This window comes from Nomia melanderi, chromosome 4, assembly GCF_051020985.1.
Source record: "Nomia melanderi isolate GNS246 chromosome 4, iyNomMela1, whole genome shotgun sequence".
Taxonomy (NCBI): domain Eukaryota; kingdom Metazoa; phylum Arthropoda; class Insecta; order Hymenoptera; family Halictidae; genus Nomia; species Nomia melanderi.
This window is the reverse complement of record NC_135002.1, coordinates 5,524,609-5,550,790: the sequence shown is the minus strand read 5'-3', so window position 1 is coordinate 5,550,790 and position 26,182 is coordinate 5,524,609. Positions and strand designations below refer to the sequence as shown.

The window sequence follows — 26,182 nt, the reverse complement described above, 5'->3', positions numbered from 1 at the left end:
ACAGTAAGTAACTAGCATAATAAACTCGAATCCCATCGCGTCTTATCAGAGAGACAGGGGAACTACGGGACGAACATCGAAGACAACGAGAATTCGAATCTCCAGCGATCCGGAACGATCATGGATCAGCAATGTTCTTCGGGTTCGCCAGCTTCTGGGACAGCCCGGTTATTTACCGATTAATCCCGGTTGATTAGACGGCCGAGCGCCGGTTAAGAGTGCGCGAGCTAGTCCTGCCAGCGACGAGGAACGAACGAGTTTTCCGCCCCCGCTCGGGAAGCAATTTCGCATCCCATTGACTCCGAGGCGGGCTATTAATCGAGGGTGCTCAGCCCTTCGAGGAAGTTGGCCCGCTTCGGGAAGAAAATGGCCGCGATCCAACCGGCCGACCGGCCCGGCCGAACGTCTGTTTCGTCTTTCATCCGATTCTTTGTGCTCCCGGCCCGGCTCGGCCCGGTGCGCCGAATAAAAACCGTTTCCTCGGGGAAGCGCCGTCGAGCCAATTTTTATTGGCATCGGGCGCGGAACCGTTCCTCCGCGGGGCTCCCCCTCGCCGGCCTGACTCCGTGACGTATTGCTCCGGTTCTCGTCAAGCTTTAGCAGCTTTAGGAGATTACCCGCAATCTGAAGATTACTCGTTCTTACCGGGGAAACTTCATTTCGCTCGGAAAATTCCCGTGAATGACGAGGATTAGGGGATCTTGGCAAGGAAAATCTGAGCTTCTGGAACGCGCGAGTTTGAAGCTGTTTTATGAGAGGCTTGCACTGATTTGGAGGAGTGGCGTTGGGAGCTGCAGCTCGCTTTGAGGAACGGAACCCGAGATTTCAGTTGGTTTGAGGGAATCGGATCGTGGGTTTGAGTTGATTGGAAGGCATTATGAGATTGAGCTGGTTTGAAGGAACAAGGTCTGAAGCTTCAGTCGCTTCGAGGTAGTGGAATCACAACTTTGAATTGCTTTGAGGGAATCAGATCGTGGGTTTGAGTTGATTGGAAGGCATGAGTTTGAGCTGGTTTGAAGGAACAAGTTCTAAGGTTTCAGTCTCTTTGAGGCAGTGGAATCACAACTTTGAATTGCTTTGAGGGAATCAGATCGTGGGTTTGAGTCGATTGGAAGGCATGAGTTTGAGCTGGTTTGAAGGAACAAGGTCTGAAGTTTCTCAGTCGCTTTGAGGTAGTGGAATCACAACTTTGAATTGCTTTGAGGGAATCAGATCGTGGGTTTGAGTCGATTGGAAGGCATGAGTTTGAGCTGGTTTGAAGGAACAAGGTCTGAAGCTTCAGTCGCTTTGAGGCAGTGGAATCGCAACTTTGAATTGCTTTGAGGGAATCAGATCGTGGGTTTGAGTTGATTGGAAGGCATGAGTTTGAGCTGGTTTGAAGGAACAAGGTCTGAAGTTTCAGTCGCTTTGAGGGAGTGAAATCAATTTTGAACTGCTTTGAGAGAATGGAATCAAAGTTTTCAACTGATTTCTAGGAATCATGAGTTCGAGCTGGTTGGAAGGCATATGATTCGAAGTTTGAGTCACTACGAAGCTATAGAATCACAATCTTTAGATGCTCAGAACAAATAAAGTCACGAGTTTCAGTTCCTTTAGGATCACCGCTTCGAACAAGTTGGGAAGCCTACGAGCACTAACTGAAACTAGTTCGACGCATTACCATCGACACTATACTTTCGTTTTGAGACATGCAAAAGTGAGATTAAACCAATTGGAAAGTTCAAAGATGCTCCCGACGTTCTTAAGGATATTGGGGGGGATGTTTTTCGTTGGATTCCGGAAGGAAATATGATCCGGCCGAACGAGTTCAAGTTTCTTTGGCGTCTGGAAACTTTCGTGATCCACTTCCCGCTTCGGTCGTAGTTTATTCCGGCGTACGTGCCTCCGAATACAGATACGTGCCTATAACGCTCGAACCGCGGCGCGGCTAAATAAAAGGCAGACGCAGTCCTTGGAATAGCACGACGACGTCGCGGCATTGCTTTATAATTACGACGGGTGGGCATCGGAAGGTTGACCGCACCGCGCGGCTCGGCGGTTGAGGCTGCACGGAGCACGGGGACGCGTCGTTGTCACGAGCACTAATGGCTCGTTTACACGGCAGACCATTGACGTAACCGCAGATACACTCCGCGACCGTGTTTTCCCTCGTCCGCCGATCCATCTGTCGATGAGCCAGCCGGAGATCCCGTCTGGATCGGGCGTCGCAACTTTGGACGGGCACGGACAAATACGGGACTCGATATCGGTTCATGAATATAGAGATTCAAATCTTTCAAATGGTACTCCGGACTATGAGGATGCAGCGATACATGCTCCTGCGATTTTCAATATCCGACTGAACCGCGGTACTGGAAGCTCCGAAAGAAGCACTTTCCCTAATAACGAATAATCCTCGAGAAATTAGTCTTCGCTCTGTGCATCTTTTCGATTGTTGACTCTTGTCTGAGCAACCGGTTACACGATTAGCTACTTTTGTCATTTCTTCCTTACAATTTGTTATTTATTGGCAATTTCTTATATTCGAATATTTCGAAGATCACTCAAAGATTTCTTCGAATACTTCAAAGATCATTCAAAGAATTTTTCATATACCTCAAAGCTCATTCAAAGATTTCTTCGAAAACGTAAAGATCATTCAAAGAATTTTTATATACATCAGAGATCATTCAAACATTTCTTCGAATATTTCGAAGTCCATTCAAAGACTTTTTCGAACATTTCGAAGATCACTCAAAGATTTCTTCGAAAACTTAAAAATCGTTCAAAGAATTTTTCATATACCTCAAAGCTCATTCAAAGATTTCTTCGAAAACGTAAGGATCATTCAAAGAATTTTTATATACATCAAAGATCATTCAAACACTTCTTCGAATATTTCGAAGTCCATTCAAAGACTTTCTCGAACATTTCGAAGATCACTCAAAGATTTCTTCGAAACCTTAAAAATCGTTCAAAGAATTTTTCATATACCTCAAAGCCCATCAAAGATTTCTTCGAAAACTTAAAAATCGTTCAAAGAATTTTTCATATACCTCAAAGCTCATTCAAACATTTCTCCAAATACTTCGAAGACCATTCAAAGACTTTCTCGAACACTTCGATCGTTCAAACTTCTCGATTACTTTGTAAAACCCATGCAAAACCATTACTAGCATCAAAAGTAAATACTTCAGTAGACCTAACACAAGAGCGATCCATGGCTACAATTCGAAAACCTCCTCGCTCCTCGATTTAACACGACCCATCGCTGCGATCGTTACACGATCACTTAACGCATTATCTCGGCTGATCCGCGGCGCAAAGCGGTTTCCCCGCGTCGTGGATTCACGGGTCCGCGAAACGGCTCGGCAACGGTCGGGGTAGCGGACGAAGGTGTCATTTTCATCATCGCTAACGATCCGAATTCGCGGCGGCCGGCGTAACGGTTGTTCGCAGAGCCGGCCGTGAGACCGGCGCTCGTCGCGAGCGTGTATCGCTGCCGGCCGTGACGTCACCGCGCTAAATGCACCCCTGCATCGCGCGTCCCGTGCAATCGACGGCGGAACGGAACGGAACACTGCCGTTGACATGGCGCCAGCGTGCGGATTCCGCCGGCGAACGGCCCGCTGCCGGCTTTTCCGCCGGCCAATTGCGTTTGGATCCAATGAAACTGTTCAGACCTTCGGTCGCGTACGAAATAACGTCTTTATCACTGGACTGCGCATCTTTATGGAAATTCGAGATTTTAACCCTTTCCACTCGAGAGGCGACTCGCAGTCGCCATTTCGTTCGATACGGTAAAGTTTACAAAGTTTCATGTACAATATTAACCCTTTACGGACGGATGTCGGCGTTTCGGTGAGATGAAATGTTCAGATTTGGAAGATTGAGTCGTAAAAATGATCCAGTTAGTCGAACAGTAAGAGATCAGCACGTAGTTTCCTTTCTTTCTATTAATTAAGCAGTTGATATGTAATTTGGCTTCATATGTTGAAGGTTTTGTATATTTCAAAGAATCTTTGTCCACGAAGAGTTAAAGTTCATTTAATGGAATTACCCATGAAACGTCAAAATAGAATAGTTCTATCTCTTGGTTTCTATATTATATACATATATTAATATTAATTATAAATCTACCATTGATATTTCATTAGAAAACGAAGTATGTATCTAGCGAAACAATTTTCGAGTGCAAAGGGTTGGTATGATTGATACTGAATGACTTTCGTCTGAAAAATTTTTTTACGTAATAAATGATTAGGTAAATGATTAGGTAAATGATTTTACCTAAGTTTTTTACCTCACATTTTTAATTATTTAATGACGTAATGTATGTATATTAATTACATGAAAGAATGTAATTACGAAACAGAATTAGGATAGAAAATTGTGTTTCCTAATGAACACCATAAACAGCACCACTCTCCGCATGTTTTCGTGTACTCTTTTAAATCGCATTCTGCGCTGCATAGAAGATCTGCATAGAAATCCGCGGTCCATTCGTGACCGTTATCCCCTCCGTTCCGAGGAAATCGTTAAAAACTATTATAAAGCGCAACGAATTAAGCGGAACTTCTGTTCCGCACATTTTCGTACGGACAAGGAGCTTTTATTCCCTCCTCTTCGAAACAGGAAAAACTTCCAATTAAACGGGATCGCTTGTTTCGCTCTGGAAAAGTTCGAATTGCGAGAAATAGATTTCCTGGGGACGTGGGATGGATAGATCTGAGAATAGAAGCTCGAGGCGTTCGTGGTAAAGATGCATTACATAAAACTGACATTGCGCTTTGTCTTCTATATTTATCGAGCTTTCAGTTCCTCGCGTAACGCGGATTAAAAGAAAGAAAAGTATCCCCGACGTTTATACCGCGGCTTGAAATATCCGTCGGGAGAATATACGATCCTCCAGAATTTTCATTAAACGGATTAATCGTTATTTCATTAGTCGTTAACCAGTCAACTGTGGAATTTAGTTGGAACCTCTCGTTCTCGCAATGAAATCAAAAAATGGAGCGTGTACTCGTCGAACGCAGGACGAATGCGCGTATATTTTAATGTAAGATCAAAGCGAAACAAAGAATTACATGTTTATGTGAAGAAATAAAGAATTAGCATCGTGTCAAGCTTTACGATGACGTGTATACTCGTCAAACACAGTTAACCGGTTAAAACGGAACATCGCGAGCAAAGCTGCCGCGTGAACGTTGATGCAGCGTTCACTCGAAAGACAAAACAAACGGGTTAAAGTATAAAAGTTCCATAAATAACTACTATTCCGAAAAGTGAACAGTTCCGTTCGGCCACCGCGATAACGCCGTTATCTCTCGGCAACAATCCCTCCATAAAAGCGTATTTATGCCCGGCCCGCGACACTTTGACTTCCGTCCAAAATTTTCGCTCGACCCCCCACTCCTCGGCGATCGAATCAGGACCAATCGCAGGCCACGGGGATTTCGTCCGGACGCGTCGCCTCCCCGCGACCCGTCCCGGGCTACGCCGGAAGCTGATACCGCTTAACGAGCCGTCACGCTTTCAGAGAATCTCTTTTTGACATATTCCGGACAGCTGACGAGATATCTCGTGCCTCGTGTGTACCTCTCGCTGCTGTTCTGCTAAACAGTGCTGGCGTCCGGAGATACATAGAGTCGCATAGTTTTCACGCGTGGAGGTTTCCAAAGTAGTGTAGGGTTTTTTCTAGTGAGTGTGGTCATAGGACGGACCGGCGCCGCCATGTTTGGTGAATAGTGTAACGTTTGGAAAATCTTGAGTGGCTGAAAGAATGCTGAAAAGCTGGACCGTGAGAAAAGCGTGTACGTGACTGCGTGAATTTTGACTATGGACGAAAGATGCGAGTGAGAAGGGTGCAAGGGTAAGAGACAGAGGGAATGGGGTTGTGCATTTAAAGCGAGTGGGAATGCGAGAATTTTGAGAGAGTCAGCGAGTTCCCAAATTTCTTGAAACGATACATTTGACAGTGACTCCTAGCATAGTACAAACTATCATACAAGTGAATTAGAAATATTTAAAATAAAGAAATAGTTACTAGCCATAGTTAGCGACGTATCTAATCTACGAGGCATTAAGCAGACGATCAAAGCGAAACATCTAACCTCGTCAAAGCAGATTTTTCTTTGTTACTCAATCCTCACCTCGTTCGAACACGTTTACGTTATCATTGCAATATTCCAGATTTTCACGAATCTCCTAGCAACGGTTCGAGAACGCTACCGCGGAATCTCATTTCCAATGAGGCAGATCCAAAGTAATCAGACCGGCCAGTAAATTTAAAGCGACGCGAAACTACGCCAGCGGTTTTCGAGCGCGCCCACGTTGGACGCGCTGCCAGGATGGAACTCACAGGCGAGTTTCCCCGACGCTGGGAAGATAAAAAGCGACGGGATCCGCGGATGAATTATTTCGGCCGCGTGTAAACTGTTCCATGTCGCGAGAATCGCGTCGACGAAGTTCCGGCGACTCGGTTCGCGGGGAAAAAACGGCGTGGGATGGTTCAATTTCACGGGACTCTGCGCACGCTGGCCGACTCGGAACAGGGAAACGCGAGGAGAGCACGGAAGAGCGGCGATGGGTCGCAATCAATCAGCCGAAATCCATGTCAAGGCGTGTGAGCCCGTGTCCGTGTAGCCGCGTACCCGCGCCAGTCTTTTTAACACATTGCGTGCCGGCTAATTATCAGAAGATTGAATCGCGCGGATTTTCAGTGAGATCCACTTATATTACTATTATAGTAATCCCGGATGAGCCCTCAAGTTTATAATGGGGCTACTATTATTATAGATATTGAAAAGGTGGATCTTCAGTAAAAAGAGAATTAGGGAACAATATGGACAACGCGTAAAAATACAACTTAATACCACGAAGGCCAACACACGACTCTCTATCACGCACAAAAATGTTCTTCTCCACTGTCTCTCACCAAAATGTCCTTCTCGCACGCATTCCCACTCGCTTTTAACACACACCCCCATTCGCTCTGTCTTTCTCACCCTTGCACCCTTCTCACTCGCATCTTTCGTCCATAGTCAAAATTCACGCAGTCGCGTACACGCTTTTCTCACGGTTCAGTCGTTCAGTTCCAGACACTCTTCCTCGCATTCTTTCAGCCACTCGAGATTTTCTAAACGCAGTCACACTATTTTCCAAACATCCCGGCGCCGGGCCGTCGCAATACGACCTGGTCGCCCTTACGCACGCACAACAAACCATTCATCCTACAATAAATATTCTAGATACTACACTATCTATAAGAAAGAGAGTTTTATTAGAAACAGTAAAATTGTTTCTTGACAACTCACAATAAAACACTAACTAAATCAACGCACACACTATTTATACACTCAGATGCTCTTGTCTCACTCACACACTTTCTAGAACATTCTTGATTACCATGCATTAATTTCACATATATTTGGAATACTCTAGATTCATAAAAAGACGAACATTATTAACATATGAAAATCAATATAATCTAGAATATTCCAATGCTTTGAACATTCATTCAAAACGCGTTCACACACGTGGGAGTAGGGTGTGTTTGAGAATTTGGAAGTGTGAGTAAGAATGCTTGTAAGGGAGAGAATGATTTTTAACCCTTTGCACTCCGAAGTTTTTCACTAGAAATATTTCGACATTTCCTGATGAGATGAAGACGATATTTTGTAGAACCAACCCAGATTGATGCATTATACGAAGTATAATATTAAATATCAAACTTTATAGTGGGGTTATTATTATAGATAGTGAAAAGGTGGATCTTCAGTAATCGAGAATTAGGAATAAATACATGTATTTAATGAAACATTGAAACGTTAGACGAGTATCAACTCACCTAGCACATAGCGCAGAGTACGGAGTAGAAAGTAAGGATTACAAAGTGTCAATTAGCAATTTCGATCGAGCGCATAGCACTAGAGTCAAGGTCCGCTTCACCTCTTACTCATTTCTAAGTTTTGTTCCCGATCTTATGTCCTTCGAGACGTACAAGTTTATTAGTCGGCACACCACGTGCCTACAAAGCTCGACCATTACGGTAACCACGAGTACCTAACAGTATCCATTACTAATGAAATTCGAGGGAAACGTTCGATCGGCGCTTCGCGGACACCCGGTGAGCGAAGGAAACGGACGCGGCGTCGAGTCGGGGACACCCAGCCGCGGAAGCGTGCCCCGGGGAGCAGGGTCGATTTCACGATCGATTGGAAAAGTTCGCTGGAAGAGCGCCGCGGTAATCGAACTTGAGCCATCTCGGGCACGGCCGGGTCGGGGCAGGTTTCCTCGTCCCTTCCGACGGGTTTTCACTTAATTACTTTCCCCGTGGCGGGCTGTCGTCGGCTATCGTCCCGTCCCGTCCCGTCCCGTCGCACCCGACTTCTGCCCGAGGCCGCGGATAATCGCGGCGAAGACGCCTCGCGTCTCGTCGCAACTCTCCCGGTCCGATTGGCGACACGTCCGGCTCCGTGTGAGCGGATCATCTGACCCGAATCATCGTTGCGTCGCCTTATCGTCGCATCGCGGCCCGAGATAACGCCACCGGGAAGATAAAACACGAAACGATCGTTCGCGAATCAGGATTCTTAGAGTTCTTCAGGACATCCACTAACGTTGCTCTATGATTCGTTTCTCGACCATCGGTACAGTTTGTCGTCGATGATTCAGACAGGAGAAACTTTGTTAGAGATGTTCTACGTGTTTGTTTTTGAAATGGTAATCGGTGAGAAGAATATTTCATTCGAGGGCACATGAATTGGGTAATGCTTATGATTGTCGAGTTCTTGAAGAGTAAGGTTTACAGATTGTTTTTTGTGGAAAAAAGTAGATGAACTTGAGTAATAGAAAATGGGGACACTGTGACGAGACGTAATTAAATGTTTTAATCGATAATAAGGAAGGTATTTCAAGTAAATGGATTGTATTTAGGAATATTGGAACATTGTCGGTTAAAACCATTCGTCGAAACAACGTTTGTCCTTCTATATACGAAGACCGTTTATTAATAGAATATAATGTTCCTCGGAATTTAATTTGATCTTAGAATGTTATTGATTCACTGGGACGAATAATATAAAAGAAACTGTATTAAATTTCATTTCGGATTGCCTCAATTTATCTGTGCATGCCTTCTAAAAACTCATTAATCATACTCTTTATTATCACGCTTTTAATCGAGATGTTCCCAGAACTACTCTATAAATGTCAAATGAAGTGAAATTAGATTGAACGCGATTGAACCGAGGTAAAAATACAAATCTGGGTTCATTGAATTTATTCGTTAAGACAGGATTGCGACGATAACTGGAGCATTGTCGCGTCCTTTGGCGATCGCGATAAAAGATGGCGGGTTTCAGGGAATCCTCGGACCGATACGAATGCAGAGATCGAACCACGGGTAGTCCGACGGTGGTCGCCGGCGACGGCAGTGGCGACGGCTCGGTTGAATATGTATTTTAATCCAGGCCAATAAGGGCGGAAAATTTCATGCGTCCCGCCGCAATTAGTTTCCGCGGGAATTCGCGCATCGTTGATCAATAATGATACCGCGCGGCTGGATCCTGTACGGTGACCATTATCATTGCTCGTTCCGTTTCCTCTTCGCCTCGGACCGACGCGGCGGACAATCGACGTTGTATACAGTCGATCGCAAAAGTTATGCGCGCATAATATTGCATTTCGAATCGTTGATACAATAAAATCTGGGGTTTCAAATAATTTAGAGAGGTTATTATAGAGATGATTGTAATAGTGAACGTAATGCATATTATAGCAATTAGGTATAGCAATAGATAATAGATATATTGAAAGATGTAATAGTTAAGGATGTAATAGTTAACTCTAATTTTTTGGTTGATCCGCATTTCAGTTACTAATTGTTTCAGATTTCAATTCTCAATCGTTCTAATCTCAATTACTCCAAATTTCAATTCCTAATTATTCCAATTCTCAATTACTCCAAATTTCAATTCCCAATTATTCCAAATCTCAATTCCCAATCTTTCTAATCTCAATTACTCCAAATCTCAATTCTCAATTATTCAAATCCCCAATTACACCAACTTTCAATTCCCAATCATTCTGATCCCAGTTACTCCAAATTTCAATTCTCAATTATTCCAACTTTTAATCGATCCCAACTTCAATCCTCAATCACGTCAATTTTTAATCAATCCAAATGTCGCTTCCTAACCATTCCGAATTTCGCTGTCAAACTATTCCAAATTCAATCACCAGCTTCCTTAACATTTACCCTCAACAAATACGGAATCTTTCCAATCGTATCGCGAGTAACGGGACACCCTGTACACGATTGGAAGGGGTGTATCGGTGTCCCCGGGGGTACCGTAATTGGTCGACTTTGACTGGGTACCGGTGAATCGTTGACTCTCGAGTATCGTCTTCAAAGTTGGCCGACCACGAAGGGAAAGGGAATTGGATCTTTCACCTTGTTAACTTCAAGAACGTCATCTAGAGTAGTCCGGCGTAAGCTCTAGAGCTCAAGGATCCAGCATCCCCTCCGCCGGCCGCCCCGCCGCCCGTTACTTTCTTCTCTTAGTTCCCGTAGGGACGCGATATTTATAATACAATCGCGGGCAAAGGGAATCCCGCGTCTTTGTGCCGCCCTTTAGGCACCACCGTTCGTGGCTTTCTCCAGGAAAAGGGACCTCTGCATGGGACAAGGGTAGATAAAAGTGAAATACTCGACTTGACAAGAGCAAGAGTCTATTCAACTCGAAACAATGATTGTATTTCTCTTTCTGCATATTTTACGTCGAACAAGGAAATTTTGTTACCGCGATAACGCGAAATTTTGGTGTTCTGTTGGAATTGTAACTGTTAGAAAGGGGATGTTTCTATAGATGTATAAAAGAGGAAGTTGAAAATATACAGTGACATTCATCTGAGTGTTTTTTAGAAGAGATTGTAATTAGAAACTGAATTTAGAGGCGACTCAGAAATATTTCTTGTGTTCGGAAAGAGTTAACATTGTTCTACTGTGTTATATGATTGCAACATTTTTCACGTATAATATCATTTTATTTGCATTCGTGAATAATACTGCATTCGCTGGGCAAGGATTAAATAGCGGATACAAACGGCACGGAATAAAATTGTTACGGTACACTCTCTCGATTCGTTGATTCTCGCTTTTCGATTGATTGCTCCTCGTTCCCATCGCCTTTTTTTAAATATTATACGCGGACGCTCGTGTTATGTACTCTTAACAAGTGCTACCAATAATCACTATTACTGTTCTCTTCGAAATCCATTCGCCCTCTCGGCTGAAAGTTTAATTAACTAAAGAGGCTTGGGAACAGATTGCCACTTGAACACTTGTATCACCGATTTATTTCACACGTATTTTGTTAACATACTTATAAAATATGGACTCCCGCTGACATGATTTTCGTAGGTGTGGGACAATCGAGAGAACAGATTGTACAGAGAAGCGCATATCAAATCTATTTTCATTTCAACATCAAATTACAGTCTTAATTAAAGAAACCAAAAAGTAAACAGACTCATAAAAATGGATATAAACATAAATAAGATATCCCAGAGTCAACAGTCGATCATTACTACCACTCAATCCAATCAGCCTTCCCCCAGATCCATCAAACCCATCATCAAAAAGGACCTTCAACCAAATCAAAACATCCCATCCACAAATCAAGTAAAGCACAAAAAACACCCTTACCAAATAAGAAGATGAATCCCATTCAAACCCCTTCAGAGTTCATACGAATACAAGGCAAGGAAAGATCCGACATCTCATAGAAATCCTCAAAGCCCAATCACCTGCCTCCTCCTTACCAAACAATTAAAATTCAAACGCCAATCCTAAAACAGAACACTACCAACAAGCCAACAAAAGGAAAAATCAACCCTCACCAAAGAAGAAAATAAATCCATCTCATAGAAATCCTCAAATCTCAATCACCTCTCTCCTCCTTACCAAACAATTAAAATTCAAACGCCAATCCTAAACCAAAACATTACCAACAAACCAACAAACCAACAAAAGGAAAACAAAAAACAACCCTCACCAAAGACGAAAATGAATCTGACGTCTCGTAGAAATCCTCAAATCCCAATCACCTCCCTCCTCCTTACGAAATAATTAAAATTCAGACACCAATCCCAAACCAAAACATTACCAACAAACCAACAAACCAACAGAAGGAAAACAAAAAACAACCCTCACCAAAGAAGAACATAAATCCATCTCATAGAAATCCTCAAATCCCAATCACCTCCCTCCTGACCCAACAATTAAAATTCAAACACTAAAACACTACCGACAAACCAGCAAACAAGAAACACCCCTCACCAGACAAAAAACCAAAGTCCCACTGGAACCCCTTCAGAGACCATACGAAGGGAGCGCGAAGGAGAATCGGATTCCGCGCAGAAATCCGCAGAGTCTAATTACCTTCTTCCCGTCCCGTTGTCAAGCGATAATTATCGAATAAAGAACGGGACGACGAGTGGCGGCGGGGATTGGGGTGCGGACGGTCGGTCGGAAAATGAAACGAGACGAGGGGTGGGTCGAAGCCAGGCGGAAAGAGGAGGGGCCGGCGAGAGCGCGCGTTTTCTCGGTGCTCGCGCCTCGGAAACAAAACATTGATAAAGTTAAGGGGGGCGTCGAAGGGGTTGGCGAGGCGAAAGGGGTTTCGACAGCGAACGGGCGCTGTGGGGGGGGTGGCAGCAGGCGAGGGGGTCTTGATCGCGGCACCCAGGAACGAAACGGACGGACGAGCAGGGCAAACGAGCAGAGGGTGCGGGGCTGGAACTGGCCGCTCGCTCCGGCAGGGGTGGATCGATGCCGCAGCCGCGACGCGGACCGGCGCAAACGTGTGTGTGTACGTGTGTCGTGCGCCGTGTGTTGTGTGTGCACACGTGCGCGGCCGCGCGCGGGCTGCCCGCGTGCACCGCTCGCCGTTAATCGGCGATTCGTCGGACGCCACGGATTTTTTCCTTCCGACGAAGCAGCGGATGATCGATCGCGAGGCTGTGTCCGCCGATTCCGTCCGCTCCGGCTTCGGTTTGTTTTCGAATATTCCGATCTCGCGAGTTCCTTAACGTTTAGAGCAGCTCGGCTTCTCTGGATGAAAGCGGGAGGGTGGGTTTTCTGCAGTCCCTAATTAGTCGTCTAACAGTGAGGACGCGAGGATCTCGAACGTTGAAACTGGGACTTCTCGGTTATCGTTGATTGATAGGGGAATGCACTGCTTTGGGGAATCGCGGATTAGTGGACCTTACTTTCGCGTTATCGTGACGAGAGTTCGTAATATGTGTCTATTAACCCTTTGTAGTAGGAAGTATTTCGTTAGAAATATTTAATATTTCCTAACTAGAACGATATTTTCTTAAATTGACTCAAAGGAGAATTGCAAGTGAATTGAGAATCAAAGCTTTTTATCCCAATATCTCACACGCGGATGCATTATATACAGTTGAATATTGAATATCAAATTTTATAGTTTTACTATGTGAAATCAATTAGTGAGTGAGAGGCACAAGGGTTAACCCTTGGATTTCATAGAGTAAAACTATAAAATTTGATACTTAATATTAAACTTCATCAATTTGAGAAATATTCAAGCAAAATATCTTTGTCCCTCGATGGAAGTGTGATTTCTCGTCGAGTTTCACAAAATATCTCTACCTCATCAGAAGGCGTTGAAATATTTCTAATGAAAAACTTCCGAGTGCAAAGCATTAAATTCAATTTGAATTCCAAAATGTTAAGCGAATCAAGAATCCACTCTATATCTATTCTACCCCGTTCACCGAGGAATTAGAGAAATCGTTCAACATCAACCCTCGTATTCGAAGGAAACCACCGCCGCCCTCGCCTGCGAACTGATTCTCCAAGAATCGGTAAAAGCGAGAGTGCAAAGCAATTCCATAAGGGAATTGTCCTGCCGCAGGCAAGCTGTTTCGACCCGGACAGTAGTTTCCCCTTTCGGTCGCGAGGAACGCGGCGCCGGCATGGAAACAGAGAGCCGCGCGGCTGCGGCGCGGCAGCAAAGCAGCCGGGAAGTTTGCAAACAGCAGTTACTCGCAATTAGAATGGCGAGGGAACGGTGTCGTTTCCCTTTGAGCCGCTCGCCAGAGCATTCGGAATCGAGCCATTCTGCCCGCCGTTGAATCGCGATGCTCAATTTCCCGGGAACTTTCCCTCTCCGAGGATCCACGCCCCCGTTTCATAAGTATCGGTGCACACAATACGCGCGGCGTGAAACTGCTACTTCGTGTCGCGGGTCGTTGATGGTCTTGAGCACATGCTCGGGCCACGGGAATTATCGAAACGGTACGCGGTCGCGGAGCGTACACACGCTCGCACCTTGTCAATCGTTGCGTGCTCTCCTTGTGTACACGTGTTTGTGGAAGCGTACTATAGCGGGGGTATTATTATTGTAGATATTGAAAAGGTGGATCTTCAGTAATCGAGAATTAGGAATGAATATATGTATTCAATGAAATATGGAAACAACACGTAAAAAGTACAACTCAATGCCACGGAGGCCAACACACGACTCTCCCTCGCCGCTCTCTTACCACTCTTTTACAGACATTCTCTCCCAAAAATCATTCTCTCCCCCACAAGCATTCTTCTCACTCGCACTCATCGCGAACACTCAGATGCACCCCTGGAAAGCTGGCCCTGCAGTCTTGACCGTTTTCATTCACACTCATTCTTACATTACTCTTCTTAAAAATACTAAAAAAATTCTAGATACTACAATACTGTTCCCAAAATCAAACGAAAAGGTTTACCTGAAACGGATTTTCTTGTTAAGTCGAGCGTGAATGTAACTTCAACATATACACATTGTAGGAGAAAGAGAATATTTTAATTGTGAAAACGATACTTTCAAATCACATATATCGCTGAATCGCTCATTTTCTACATTCTTTCGTCGCCATGCATTAACTTCATATTTGGAATATTACAGATTTGTTTAACCAGTTAACTGTGGAATTTAGTTGGAAAAACCTCTGGTTCTGCGCGCAATAAAATAAAAAAAATGAAGTATGCACTCGATAAACGCAGGACGAATGCACGTAGAGTATATTTTAATGAAAGAAGAATTACATGTGTACCTGAAAAAATAAAGAATTCATCGTTGAAAGAATTAGTATAATTTCAAGCTTTAAGATGACGTGTATACTCGTCGAACACAGTTCACTGGTTAAAGCGAATTGAAACAAAAGAAAAGGAATACATGACTTAGACCACTTTAGTAATTACGGGCACAATTCAACGAGAGTTCGCCGACCACGTGGATTACGGGGCAACAAAGAATTAATTTGGCTTTGCGCGGGAAACGAGCGTTGCCTAGCGCGAATTCCGGCCCTATCGACCTCCGCAGAATTCAATTAACCAGTTAACTGTGTTTGACGAGTATACACGTCATCTTAAAGCTTGAAATGACACTAATTCTTTCATGAATTCTTTATTTTCTCACGAGAACAAAAGGAATGCTTAAAATGTTATTGTCTTTGTTTATAGGGCCTAAATTTTCAAAGCCCAAAGAAACCTTTGGAAATGCAATATGAAACAATCGAAAAATTTAATTAAAAAGTTCGAATGTGACTAAATTGACATTTCGAAATTGCTCTATAGAAACTCCAGAGTGCGTCTATTGAGACTTTAATTGATTTACAATTCGTATTTGTATTGTTAATCAATTGTTTCAATGATTTCTCATAGAAACATCTGTTAATTTTTCAATAACTGTAAAAAGGAAATATCAGGAGTAGTTTTAGTGTTAAATTTTAACTTACACGACTTTCATAATTGTGGGCACAATTAACCCTTTACTCGAGAATATTTTTCTCAATAAATATTCATTATTTTCTGATGAAATGTCAATGGTATTTTTTGCAATTAACATACAGAAATACCTTAAATAAATTAAGTGACAGAACTATTTTATTTTAATGTTCCATGTGTTCGTACATTATATAAAATTTAATATTCAATTTTACAATTTTCTTGGGTCAAATCAAATGGCGACTGGACGGCGCCTCGAGTGCAAAGGGTTAATCCTTTGCACTCAGAAGTATTTCGTTAGCAATACTTACCATTTTCTAACTAAACGATGGTTTTTTTTAAATGAATTCAAAGAGAAACAGGTAAATTGAGGAACAAAGCTTTTTTATCCCAATACTTCACGCACCGATGCATTATACATAGTTCAGTATTAAATATTAAATTTTCTAATTTTACTGTGTCAAATCGAATGGTGACTAAGAGTCATCTTTCCGTCCCCTTTCGATCCCCCGTCGTCCCCTTGCTTCCTTTCTCTTTCAACGCTATTCCTCTGCATCATTCTTCTTGCTCTCTTCCTCTTTTAACTCTGTTTCTCTCCCATATTTCTAGAAACAGGCATCTACTCCCCCTTTCTCTTCAACATCTGTTTATCTTCTCTTCCCGTCCTTCTCTCATCCGCCTATTCTCTGTTCTCCTTTTCTTTCCACACACTTCGTCTCTCTCTCTCACTCCCTCTCCCTCGTTCTCTCTTGTCCTTTCTATTTTTCCCACCTCCCCCTCCCCTCGTTTCTCTTTCATCTCTCCCTTTCCCTAAGCTGCCCCTCTCCGTTTTATTACTTTTATATTCGGCCGATTAATGCGGCCGCTGCGTCAAAGGAACGACGACCACCGCCTCGGTCCCGTTGCCTCGCATCGTCTGCCACGGCTGTTCCCATTGTTCCCGCCGCTTTATGAAATGTCCACGGCAAAGCGGAGCGGCCCGCGGCTATTTGCGGAAGCCCATTAATATTCGCGACGCGAGAGAGCAGCCACACGGAATTTTTCTCGCTCGTCTGGCCCGACACGTGCGCCTACGAGATATCCTCCCTTCCCGGCGCGGCCCGTCTCACGGTTCACGGAGCACTCGCCTCTTACCGCCGCCCGGACGACCGGAAACCGAGATTCGACCGAGGGAGCCTCGAATTCGGACCCCTTTTCATGCGAGACGCGCGGAAATTCGGACCTCCGCCGTCCCGTTCCGGAATTTCGCGTCGGTACGGCGCGAAGGAGTTGATAATCTCGCTTCCGACGAACTAATCAACATTCTCAAATCATTCTCGGATCATTCGCAGCGAAGTCTTGAAGAATTTATACCGATAAACTAAACGCATCGCGTGTAACGTGTGAAATAATTGTTCTTCGAAAATTCGAAGGAGCAGAAGACGTTCATTTGAGAAAAGAATCCCACCATCCACGAAGCAATCATTCGAAAAATCATCACACTTGTACTAACCTAACAGATTAGAAACTTGTCAAATTCAACCCTCGATTGAGCCAGTAGAAGTAGACGCTATCGATCGAAACGCGATATTCGAACGAATAACAGCGGAAACGTTGAAACTTCAATCTCGCAGCGATGCGCCGAGCGAACCCGATCCTCGTTAACATCCGCGAGGAGCTTGAAAGAGCGGTACGTATCGCGCTGAAAAAAAGATGTTAATCCGAGCGCTTCAGTTTCCGTTTCATTAAATAATCTCGCCGGATTTTGGATGGGCCGCCGGCTTGAACGCGTTAAGCTTTTTCTTTGCCGTGCGAGGACGGCATTCGCCACGGAGCGCGCGTGCTCCCGTGTGCGCGAGCCAGCGTTAACGAATTTTAAGCGAAGCGGAAGACGAATGAATGGCCGCTATTCAAGCTCGTGAAGGATACGCGACGAGGACTCCGGTTCTCCGCCTTGAAAGAGGATTGTCGCGGGCTCGGCGGCTCGTTTTTCGGTGGCTCGCCGCTTTTTTTTCCGCGCGCGAGCTCCCAGGAACATTTTAACAGCACTCGACCGTTGTACCGTTAATCACCGATCCTCACTCTTAATTAATACTTCGAGTGCGCGGCTAAACTCGTGGAACGTCCGCGCGGTTCGATCCCCTCTCTTTAACCCAGTTTCATCCTCTGTCAACCCCTATTCGGGGTTTCCAGCTATTTTTGAGATTATTAGATTGTGTCACGGACGTTTCCGTGGGATTTTGTGTGCGTCACGTATCCGTGATGTTCACGGCGCGCGATATTTACGTGCCGGAGATTAGATTCGCTCGCGAGTCACTCGCACGGTAATTCAGCGATTCGAGGAAAGAACGTCTGCGCTTCGTGCTTCGACTGTTGGAATTATCACGGGAGATTTAGTTTTCGAATTATTGCCTTTCTCTCTGGCGAGTGTTATACGATATCCTAGCGACGTTATTGCTTTCGTTGCGTTTCTCTTTGATAAATACGATATCCCAGTGGCAAGAAGATCAAAGTTGATCTTATCTCAGTAACCATAACCAAACCACATACTTTCCAAAACACTGTACCAAAGCACACCGAATAAATCGGTTTCCATCGAAACGAAGATCAACTCCAAAGCTTACCCAACTTCAAACCTAAGACCAAACGCACGCGGGCGATCGCGGGAAAATGCAGCAGCCATTGTTTCGGAGAAACAAAATTCTTCTGTCTCGCGGACAGAAGGATGAGTGTACATCTGTCTGTTCTGACACTGTGCGATTTTGAAGGAACAAAGACGTAAAGTTCTTTTACCCTTCTTTTGCGAGGTAGAAGAACTTTGCTTCTCGAAAACAATCGCCGCGATCTTCCAGTGACGCTGGCAACTTTAAGTACGTGTACCACATATACAGAGAAAATGTCCTCTTACACAATATACACAATTAGAAAAAGAAGAAGTACACATATTTGTCATCCTTGTCGCGATCCGTTGCCATTTTGTCAGTCGCGCGGTATCGCTGGCGATCCCGCCGCAATCTCGTCGCCATCTTGTCGGGACTGAGAAAACGGCAACGAATCGCGACAAGGTTGACAAATATGTACCCATAATTATGAAAATGGTCTAAATCATATGTATATTTGTTTTATTTTAATGTAGTTTACAATAATGTGATGCGAGATAACAGATAAACTGATTTCTTCAAATTTTAACCTAGACCACATTCATAGTTACGAGCACATATGTATTCCTTTCCTTTCAACACATTAAAAAACTCAGATATCATATTATTATGTAATATACATTAAATAGATAATAAATTCGAATTAAATTTTATATTTTCTTCAATGCTGTGGTAATTATCTAAGTTACACAGCTAAATGTCTATATAAAAACAAGATTTCTCGTTACCGGTACGCAATGTGCAAATCATGCATCTTCTATAAGATGAAATTTCCTCTGTATTTATAGTCCATGTACTTAAAATCGTCAGAAACCGCGTACGCGCGAAAGCCCCAGTAACCAACGAAACGTGTGAACGCCGTTAAATCGCGTCGCTGTTGTTCTGTTCCAGCGAAACTGGACCGCGCCTCGAAGGAGACGTGCAGCGGCACCAGCGTGAACGGCGGCGGCCATTTGGTGCTGATGGCGAGCCTGCTGGTGCTCGGCGGGCTGCTGAACCAGAGGATCGGCGTGCCGCCGCTCTTCGACGCAAGAGGCTTCGTCTAGCTCCCGCGTCCGGTGCTCCGGACCGTCCTCGATCGTTGAGGTAGCCCCCCCAAAAATGAAGGATCGGCTGGAACGCGAGACGATTGGTGCCCGTGCCGCGCGAAACGGACGAGGACGCGTTGCGAGGACAACGGGGAATGCGAGTAACGAACAAAGGGAAAACAAAACGAACGAACGGAACGGAGGGGCAGTGAGAGAGGTATATATATATATATATACACACACACACACATATATATATATATACACGATGCCGGAGAGGTACGAGAGAGAAGAAAGTGTGTCCGGTGAAGCGAGGATCTTCGGGTGGCGCGAGACGAGTCGACGGTACCGCTGACGAGAGGCCGGGCGCAGCGAAGAAGAGCAGAACGAAACGAACAGAAAACGGGGAGAAAAACGAAAAAAGAAAGGAAAACAGACATATCAACGCGCTTCGGGGAGTGCGCTCGATCGGTCGCGCGGTCGACGAGTCTCCGATTCTGTGCTCAGAGAGAACGAAGCGGGCAGGAACGTCGGGGAAGAGAGAAAGAGGGAGATCTTCGTTCGGACTTCCGGTAGGGACTCTCGCGGCTCTCTCCAGGTCCGGAGACTCGAGGATCTCCTCGGACCGACGCGTCGCCGACAAGTGCTGATTTTATTTTTCTCTTTTTCTATTCACGCCCCCCGTTCCTTCTCTTTCTTTCTTCCGCGCTGCCGCTCTCGCGGGTTCCGGGAGTGATCGCTGCGGCTCTGGACGACCAACGCGGCAGACTCGGCTCCACGAAGACGACTTTCCTTTTCGTTTCGTCGTTCGGTGATGTATGTTTGTTCCTTCGTCAAGTTCGAGGTGAGGTGAGGGGAACGTTGTTTCTTTGGGGAGGGGACCTGGTGAGTAGACTGCGGATGCCGCGGACGTTGCGGACGCTGGAGCTTCTTCGACCCCTCGCCCCGAGATTTCTCATTAGCGACGGTTGTTTCGTTGTACATAGTTGTTTCCTTTTGTTACGGGGCGTCACGCGTTTCCGAATGTTCACGGACGTTGCTTTCCTAGCCTGCGATTCGACGCTTGCGGCCGGGGGTCGATGAAACGACGTTTTAACCCTTTTGCACTGTCCCGACGGTGTATTCGATGTTACCTTGATATGATTGCCGCTGAATTCGTTGATCTCGAGCAGTGCACGAGAGGTTCCATCGAAGTTCCATCAGGTTGCGAGCTCGACGGAGACTTCGTTTAATTTTAGCGATTAATCAGTCTTCTGCAGACGCGTGAAATCCACAGTCTACCGGCGAGCAATGTTGCTGAACCGTTTCGTTCCCTGGACAAAGAACTCTCACTGACAATTCGGGACAAGAAGATGGCCGATCAATCCTCGACAGTGTCCACTACTGCCTGCTAACCGACAGCGTCCGAAATCTGATCGCCGCGGTCCGAGAGGGATCGACCCAGGTCCAGCTTCTCACGAGATCGTTACGTTTGTCCCGACGAGCACTATCCGCAGTTCCTCTGATCGATATCGGCTCGAAGACATGGTCTTCCCGCGTGCGAAGCTTCGCGGACCGTCTGACACGTGCTGGCCGTTACTACTAGCGCGAACACGCACTGTCGTTCATTACGACGGACGCTCGATCGTCGAAAGGAAAATAACACAATTAAATCACACGCGCTCTTATAATCACAAGAATCGAAAATCTAACGAAAATTCTCGTGAAATTTCATCCAAATCTCGTATTCCTCGTCCGTGGAAGATATTCGACAAACTTCTATTCCACTAATTTCATTCAATAACCGATACACGGTCACGGAAAACGTATATTTTCGAAATTCAATTAAAACACTCAGCGGAATTCGGTGACGATCGATCTTCAAATAAATGGAATCTTTCCAATTCCAACTTCAATAAAGTTTAAGGGTCTCGCTAATATACACGGAGCGATTGAAGCGTTCTCGACGCGAAGAATTTCAATCGGGAACGAGCTGCGATCGCGAGATCTCGATCCCGCGGCGTCGCGTCGGCGGTCCGTTTTTCGAAAATATTCAACGCGCCCGGTGTCCGACAACCTCCGAACGGCAGTGCGCATCGTCGCTTCGTAATTTCACTTATCACCGGCCCACGTTCGGCTCGTTCCGGCGGGAACGCCCCGTGAAAACCGTAATCTCGGGATCTTATCGCGATTCCCGTGGTTTCTTCGCCGTTCTCGCGTTCCCCGCCGAAATCGAATTTCGACGCGCCGCTGCTGCTGCTGCTCCTTATACCCGACGTGGATAAAATTTAATCAGAACTTAATTCTCCTCACGTACACACCCTTATTCTCCTACGGCCGGGGGAGTCGTTCCGATTCTACGAGCAGACGAATTTTTTTCCGCCATAAAGCGAGCGCGCGCGAATAATTCATTGCTCCCGTTAAACTCGATAGTTCCGAGAGAATCGAGAATCCGTGCCGCTCGAGTCGCATTTTTTTCTCTCCTTCGCCGACGTCCGCTCGTAACGAGAAAAACGGCGGGACGCGTTCATTCGTCGAGACAGAATTCGAGGAAAGATTCCGATCTGCGATTGAAAATTCACGGAAGGATTCTCGCGAGACAATTTCGCGAATGAATCATTCTAATCGCGAAAGGATTTAATAATTTAACCGGAAAATAATTTTCATTCTCTGCCGAAAGTTCGCTGTAAAAGCACCGTACTCCGCAGTGCAATAATTAGACTGCGGATGTTCATGCACTCGACGGCGTTCCTGAACGCGCGGAACACGATAAGGCAGAATGAAACGATGGAAACCGTTCGTAATCGAAACTCGTCGCAGAAGGGAATAAAGGATTCGCAAATACCGGAAGTATTTGAAACGAGTAGATTCAAGGGTTTCAGATAGGTCATTTGATTTGATTTTGATTGCCCGAACAACGAAAGGACAGTGCACTGTTTCAAATATATTCCATTTACAGAATCTCAGAAAATCCATTGCTCTAACTCTCGTAAAAAATTCCAAAAAGTCACTTGAGCTTCTCGAATAAGAAATCCTACTGTCGATCATTTGCAAGGGACGTTAAGGTTAACGTTATTAACGTCATTAATGTTATAATTGAATTAATTGATTAAATTAAGGTTACTGTCATCACAGTCCAGAAACTGCTTGGAAACAAGTGTACCACTGTCGAGCGAATGAAAACTATAACAAAACCCCTGATCCGCAAACCGTTAGGTCGTCCCATAAGTTCGTGTGTTTATTCGTTTAGACATTTTCTAATCACTTGAAAATAAGAACTTGTATATTCAACCCCTTGCTTTGTGATCGATTTCTCAACCATAATCGATACAGCTCGTACTTCATCGTTGGTAAAAATCTATTCGAAAAAGAGGAAAATTCGAAATATGCCCTATCTTCATTGCTCTGCAATATTCGTCACTGTTAAACGTCCAAAATTCAATGCAAATGATTTGACTGCGAAATAATTTTGAGTGAAAATTCCAGGTGTCTTTTGACACCTCCGGTAGAAACAGTGTTAAGAAACGATTAAAGAAGCTGATTTGGCAATACCTAAACCGAAATATAAACCAACTGACATCTCAATAAATTCACGCTTACAGCTTTCATAAAGAAACGTCTCCGTTAAAGTCTCCGTTACGAGTCCGACACGTTACGCGGGCTAAGGGGCTAATCAGATATTATTCTACGTAGAGAATAAACGTCACGAACTTATGGGGCGACAGAATATATTGTGTCCGCAATATACAATCCGCCGGCGGCGAATCGGTGCGCAGAGAATTCGCGTTCGCACGGAAATCCGCAGTGATCGCGGCCGATGCATCACGAAACCCAGCGGGAAAAGGCGGAAGGGACGAAGGAAGGAGCGGAAAAAACTCCGCAGGCCAGTCGACGACCGAGAAACTGGGTGATTAAATTATCGCGTTCGGTATCCTGCGGCATTTTTCCGTTTTCGCCGGTGTGGAGGGGGCAGGGTGGACGGTGTACACTCGGGGAGATCCGAAGCAGTGCGGGGGCGCACGTGGAACGCTTTCAGGCTTTCGGGAGGAGCGATGTGGGTCACCGGATCGGGTGCTTTTATTTTATGAGCGGGATCGCCGTCGACCTGGACGTTATCGCGGGACGCACTCGTCGTTCCACGGATATACAGTGGCGCTCAAAAGTTTCCGGCCAGATCGTTTTTTCGAACTGCTCTTACGCAATCGAGGCTTGACCCTTGCCAGAGAGCAGTGTGAACTATTCTTCTCACTGATAATATTGGAAATAGCATGACGATATAATCTATTCTAAAAATATCGTGACACGTTAAGCGCCACGAAAATCTTAAGCGTTTTCCCATAGAGTGTCTTTTGTAGCAAAGAACGGTAGGAATAATTATGAATTGTTGCAACGTTTGCGTTACACTATTATCAACTTAGTTGCCTTATTGAACATTTTTATTTCACATCGCTTGTCTTGTATGTTACGATTGTTTTTTAGTCATTCAGAAGCGTCAGTCACCGGTGACTGACATGGCGCTTAACGTGTTGACGAAGAATCTGAATTTACGAGGAACCTGTGAATAAAACTGATGTGTCACGCTCGATATAGTGCAAAGGTTTAACTTGACTGCAACTAATTTTTATAGTATTCCTAGGAAAAATGGGAAATGCTATTTCTTCGATCATTTATTTTCCTTAGCGCAAAATTCGAATGTGTGGAGAATCTAATAATTTTAGGGTAGTTTCTTCAAGATTCATTGAAATATTTCACTCTTTGCACTCGACAGTATTTTTCATTAAAAATATTCATTACTTTCTGACCAAGTATTAACGATATTTCTCGTATCCAACACAATTGATTATCTTATACAGATTAGGAAACAAAATTTGAAATTGAAAATTTGAAAGTTCGCTGCGTCGAATCAGGTGGCGAAGGGTTAATATTACAACTGGTGCAATATTGGAGCCTACAGAGTTCAAAGGGTTAAGACAGCGGCACATCGATGTGTCTTCGATGGATTCAGTTCCGAAAGCGATCTGGCCGGAAACTTTTGAACGCCACTGTATACCCGGCCAGGATAATTCAAGCCGGCCGCTGGAAAATTTCATAAAACGACCGGCCATTATCCGCGTACGCGCGCGCGTCTAGCTACTGTTCGTTATCCCCTATTTCCTGGACGTAGACCGTTTCCTCATTCCCAAGCGAGATTCCCTCGTTCGATGGTCCTTCCTTCCGAACCATAAAAGCGAAACGTTTCCATTTAACCGGTTCACGGTTCCATTAATCGCGCTGGTCTTTTTCCTTTGCTTTCCGTTTAGCCGCGTGATCTACGAAATTGCGTTTACACGCGAGCAACGTGCATAATGGAGAACGCTTCCCGTCGATAGATTTAATGAGGCTTAGCCTAGAAGAGGAATGTTTTCAGATAACGTTCCTCAAATTCAATTCAAGAACAATTCTTCACTCCTATCGAATCAACGCGCGATTCTGTTCCATTTCGCTGTTTTTCGTTTTCAACGCGTTGAGTGCTGGTCATCGATGACCAACGCTTCTGAATTGCTCGAAAGAAATTACAGTATACAAGATCATTGCTGTCGACTGAAAATATTTAATAACATACACGAGTGAACAACAGTGTAAGAATTCCGATGCGAAATAATTAATAATTCCTTCTTATCCTTGCCACGAAGGAACCGATCACGTATAAAACGTTTAAAATTCGAACGTAACTTCCAAAGTTGACCAGTTACGAAACCGAGTAACTGTATTCCTCAATGAGACGTAATTAGAGACGTAATTCGCGTATTCCTTGCATCCCTCGATAGAATTGATCCACGGTTAATCGCGGTTCGAACATCAGAGATCTACACTATCCTCTCGCAAATTGTAAAATAAATCGTTCTAAAGAAAACTCCGCAGCAAAGTTGAACTCGAAGCTTCGCGTGTCCCGCTCGTCATCGTCAAAAAACGAAGACTATTGCCCTTCAGCGTATAAACCTCGACGACTCGATTTTTCCGCGTCGCTCGTGGGAGGATCCTGCGTTTAATCTGGCTTCGTTGATCGGTGGAGCTACTGTCTGCATGTACACGTATTCAGAGAGGAACATAGAGAAAGCAAGAGAGAGAGAGAGAGGGGTGGGGGGAGGGAGGGAAACAGGGTAATGCGAGCCGCAATTCGATCTATATGCTCTGCGGCCGCCTATACGTGCGCATGTTTGTAATGCGGTGCAGCCACTGCAGAGTCGATTGCATTCGTCCAAATTGCGGAGACTTAAACGCCGTGGAGCCGAGCGGGACAAGCGGCCCGGCAGCGATATTATCGCCGCGAGCGGAACGATTATTGCCCCGATCGGGCCGCGGCGCGCCTGCCGAACCGAAACCTTTGCCCTGGACATTCCTGGCCACCCTGCGCGAACGGTAGCTGGGTCCTCGGCACTCGTGCACCGTCTCCCGGCGACCCGTTCGGGAGATTCGCGCGTTTTATCGTATCATTCTGCAACGATATCGCATTTCGTTCTTTGGAATCCCTTGAAGCTCCGCAGGGATTTTGATTTCGCTTTCGTCGAATTTTGAACTAAATTTCGCTTGAATCGAACGTCACTTTGGTGTAATCTTGGCGTAGTCCGAAACGATTATAAATCGAAGTTGCGAGGTTTCGGGGGAAAGGTGAATTTCTGCTTTATGTTGGATGTAATGCTTGTTCCCGAGCAACAAGTGCGTTTACTTTTGTAGACCCGGCGCGAACAGGCTTCTAGAAAATGCCAACGGTACGAGGATTC

The 26,182-nt window shown here is 45.0% G+C and overlaps 1 protein-coding gene across 4 annotated transcripts in view; it reads left to right on the top strand.

The window, feature by feature from the left end:
• The window catches only part of LOC116435127 (acetylcholinesterase), a 102,908-nt gene extending 77,594 nt beyond the window's left edge, over nucleotides 1–25,314 (top strand). For all 4 annotated transcript variants that reach the window (XM_031994360.2, XM_031994361.2, XM_031994358.2 and 1 more), the window contains one exon: nucleotides 19,306–25,314. In XM_031994360.2, the coding sequence (XP_031850220.1) occupies nucleotides 19,306–19,460 (155 nt within the window). In that variant the 3' untranslated portion in view covers nucleotides 19,461–25,314. The remainder of the gene's footprint in view (nucleotides 1–19,305) is intronic.
• Nucleotides 25,315–26,182: the final 868 nt, after the last annotated feature.